The 3,962-nt window shown below is 43.3% G+C and overlaps 1 protein-coding gene across 1 annotated transcript; it reads right to left on the bottom strand.

Annotated features, from left to right (window-relative positions):
- Positions 1 to 865: 865 nt before the first annotated feature.
- Positions 866 to 2,958, bottom strand: LOC149171387 (uncharacterized). Its single transcript, XM_089425949.1, has 2 exons — positions 2,008 to 2,958; positions 866 to 1,102 (listed from the first exon to the last, which is right to left on the bottom strand). The coding sequence occupies exons 1-2, from the start codon at positions 2,956 to 2,958 to the stop codon at positions 866 to 868; spliced, it is 1,188 nt and encodes a 395-aa protein (XP_089282075.1).
- Between the last annotated feature and the right edge of the window lie 1,004 nt (positions 2,959 to 3,962).

The following is a 3,962-nucleotide window of genomic DNA, read 5'->3' on the forward strand; positions in this document are numbered from 1 at the left end:
GTTTAAAATTTTGCTTTTATAAGGGTGAGGTACCCAAGAACGAATAGTGCTGGTTGAATTCTCCTTATTTCGTCCATCTCTTTGACATCTGAAGCTAAATTTTTCCCAAAGTCGGGTTGCTAACAGACATGAGTTTAGGAGATGTTCCTTAGTTTCTTCTGCCTGTTTACAATTTGGACTGATGGAAGGTCTGTGAAAACTCTGTTTCCTTAGATTATCCCAAGTAAGGATTCTATTTTGGCACAACAACCAGAGAAAGGTGGAGATTTTTGGCCAAATTGGTGGTTCCCAGACTTTGTGCCAGAGGATATCCTTGACGGTATGGTTCCTTAGTATTATATGATATGCTTCTTGTGATGTGAAGGTACCTCTTGTTTCATAACCCCATCTGATGATGTCTTTCTTATATGATTGGCGAATTTTCCTGTTTGAGAGTTCTGTATCTAGGCTATCTTTTATGTATTGCATGGCTTGCCCAAGAATGAGGTTCGAGCATAACCATTGTCTATAACCTTGGTTGTGAACTTCCTCCCAAAGTTGATTTACTTTGATCATCAGTTGCTCTACCCAATCCTAAAGCTGGTGGGGCGTGAGCAGGTCCTTCAATTTTGGTCTTTGCTACCAGGAGTCCTCCCAAAACCTTGCATTATCTCCATTCCTGATTTCCCAAAAACTGTGTTGTTGGATTAGATCTCTATGTTGTTTGGCAGCATTCCAAATTAAAGAGCCTGTGCCAACTTCTTTGAGCCGAATTAAATCATCAACTGGCCTATTATTAGCATACTTAGCTGTCCATAGGATTGCCCAAGGAGTATGTGGGTTTGAGAGCCATCTCCACCAGATGCGCGCTCCCATGACCTCGTTGCTATGCTGAGGATCCCGTAATCCAGTGCCTCCAGAGGATTTTGGGTGACAAACTGTTTCCCACTTGACCAGAGCCCATTTTCTTTTTTGTTTTGTATTCCCCCATAAAAAATCCTGTTGAAGATTTCTGATTGCTTTTAGAACCCATTTGGGTGCTGCCAGGACTGAGAAAAGGTAGAGCAGCATAGATTGTAGCACTGCTTTGATTAAAACTAGGCGACTCGCCATATTGAGAGCTCTGAAGGTCCATGAAGAAATACAGGCTTCCAGTTTTTCTAAGAGTATTTTCCAGGATGAGTGCTTTAAGGCAGAGGCTGTCATTGGAGCTCCCAGGTATTTGGAGGGTAGAGTTGCAATCGAGAAGCCCAGAATTCTTGCTATGGAGGATTGAGTGATGGGGGGTGTGTGAAAGAAGAAAACTTGGGATTTTGCTTTGTTAATGCAGGTGCCAGAGGCATCTGAAAAGTCAGATAAAATGGATTTCAGTTTACGGGCTTCCTGGACCGAAGGATGACTAAATAACATATTGTCATCCACGAACTGCTGGTGGGTGAAAGCAGGGGTATTCTGGAAAGAAAGGCCACGTAATTGCTGGTTATGAAGGGCATCTTTGATGTAACGTCCAAGACCTTCCGCCATAATAACGAAAAGAAAGGGTGAGAGAGGGTCCCCTTGTCGGATGCCTCTTGACGGGTGGAAGGGGGTGGAAGGGATCCCATTGAATAGAATTGAGAAAAAGGTAGAGGTGATGAGACTCATAATCCATCTTACCCAAGGGGGGGTAAAGCCAAAGGCTAGCAGCATTTTTTGAATATATTTCCAGCTTAAAGTATCAAAAGCTTTTGAGAGGTCAATTTTTAGGAGCATACCCGCCTTTTTAGATTGCTTTAGGGAGTGAATGATTTCATGAGTGAGAATTATGCCATCGGTGATCTGCCTTCCTTCCACGTATCCTGATTGCTCTGGTGATATAAGTAAGGGAAGCAAGGGTTTGAGGCGTGTGGCGATCACTTTGGAGACAATTTTATACATTACATTGCATAGTGCAATAGGTCGGAATTTGTTTGGAGTCTGGCTGTTCTCCTCCTTAGGGATGAGGGCGATGAAGGTGGCATTCAAGGATGGAAGCATCCATCTAGTAACTCTGGACTCCTCAACTACTTGCCAGACTTCCTCCTTGATTAGATCCCAGAAGTTGTGAAAGAAGTCTGAAGTGAAGCCGTCTGGTCCAGGTGCTTTCCCAATTTTGAGCTGTCGCATAGCTGTCTCCACTTCCTGTAAAGATATAGGCCTGAGGAGGATTTGATTGTGTTCCTCAGTTACGATCTTAGGAGTATTCTTAATGATTTTCTCTATAGCTGGCAGCCGATCCGTCTCCGTTTCCTGATGCACCTTCCGAAAGTGGGTGAGGAGTTCCTGTTCTATATCTTCATGCTTTTCTAGATGTTCCCCTTGTCGATTTTGTAGGACAACAATGCTGTTGTGCATTCTTCGTTGGATAGTGGTATGGTGGAAGAACTTTGTGTTGCGTTTGCCCTCTTTAAGCCATCTGATCCTCGACTTTTGTCTCCAAAGAATCTCTGCCTGTTTTTCTCTTTCTGAGATTTGCATTTGTAGTTGACGTTCCTGTTCTGCTATGGTTTCGGATCTGCCTTCAGCTATGATTCTCTGCTGTAATTTTTGCATTTCTTGTTCAAGAGCGTCTTGCGCCTGAAAGATATTGCCGAAGGTAAAGCGATTCCACTGTTTTATGTTTTCCTTAAGATTTTTTAACTTTTGTTGGAGCTTGTACATTTTTGTGCCTGCTGGTGGTGTGAAATTTTTCCATGTCTCTGTTATCAGGTTGTGAAAATCTGGGTGATTCATCCAAAAGGCTTCAAAGAGAAAGGGCATGCGAACATTGTCTCCCGGTCTTTGCCAGTGAAGCTTAATAGGCCAATGGTCCGAGCCAGAGAGTGGCAATATAGAGGCCATGAGATCCCCGCCCAGATGTATTGCGTTATCAGAAAGCAGGAATCTGTCTAACCGAGATGCAATTTGGTGGGCATCTGCACGCTTGTTGTTCCATGTATATACTCCATTGTTGAATTCCATATCTATGAGCCTGTTGTTATGAATGTAATTTTTGAAGTGGGTGCTTTCACAGTCTAGCTTGATCCGTCCTCCTCTTTTTTCCTCCAATCTTGTAATCATGTTGAAGTCCCCTCCTGTGATCCAAAGTGGGTGGGATCTTTCTGAGTTGATCTGAGTTAAGGTATTCAGTGTGTCTACTTTGTTTGTTGCCTCCTGGGGAAAGTAGACATTGGTTAAGTGTCCATGGACGTTTGTCCCTGTTAAATGAAACATGGCTTGGATAAAGTGCTTACTAGCATGTATGTTAGTAAGTGTTATAGCTCTATCATCCCAAATGATGGCTAGCCCTCCTGAGGCTCCTATGGCTTCCACAACCACTTCTTTGCTTCCTGGCCATGCTTTGGCGAGGATCCGATCCAACGTTGTGGAATTACACTTGGTCTCCTGCAAGAAGAGAATTTGAGGCTTTTCTTGTTGTAGCATGTTCCTTATTATTTGACCTTTTCCCGGGTTGTTGAGCCCTCTAATGTTCCATGAGATGAGCTTCATGATTCATGATTGGGAAGGGGATTATAATATTTGGTAAGCTTGGAGTATCTTCCAGATTCCACCAGCATCTCCCCTATGCGGATGGTTCTCTGTAGATCTGTTTTCCTTCCTCGTTTCTTGTTGTCTTTGAAGATATTTCTTCCATCCCACTGAATGCCAGTTTGGACACCTAATGATCTTTGCTTCTGTGCTCTTGAGAGAATTACTTCTAAGTTCTCTAGCTGTCGCTTAGGAATTTTGTCATATTCCTTTTTCTTACATGCTTGTTCAAGTCCCAATATATCTAGATCTCCGATGTCAAAGCTCTCCGGTTCCTCTTCCATGTGCTGTACTGCTTCCTGCTCTGCCTCTGTATCATCTACAATCATGAGCTGCATCTGAGTGCTATCTATCTCCATTTCTTGAGCAATCCTTTTCTGTGGGTTACTGGGAGAGGGTGATTTGGTGTCCACGGGTTGCTTAGAAGTGAGGGCTTT

This window comes from Pinus tabuliformis, chromosome 4_2 (assembly GCF_031772625.1).
Source record: "Pinus tabuliformis cultivar Carrire ecotype Pingquan chromosome 4_2, CPIR1, whole genome shotgun sequence".
NCBI classification, from domain to species: Eukaryota; Viridiplantae; Streptophyta; class Pinopsida; order Pinales; family Pinaceae; genus Pinus; species Pinus tabuliformis.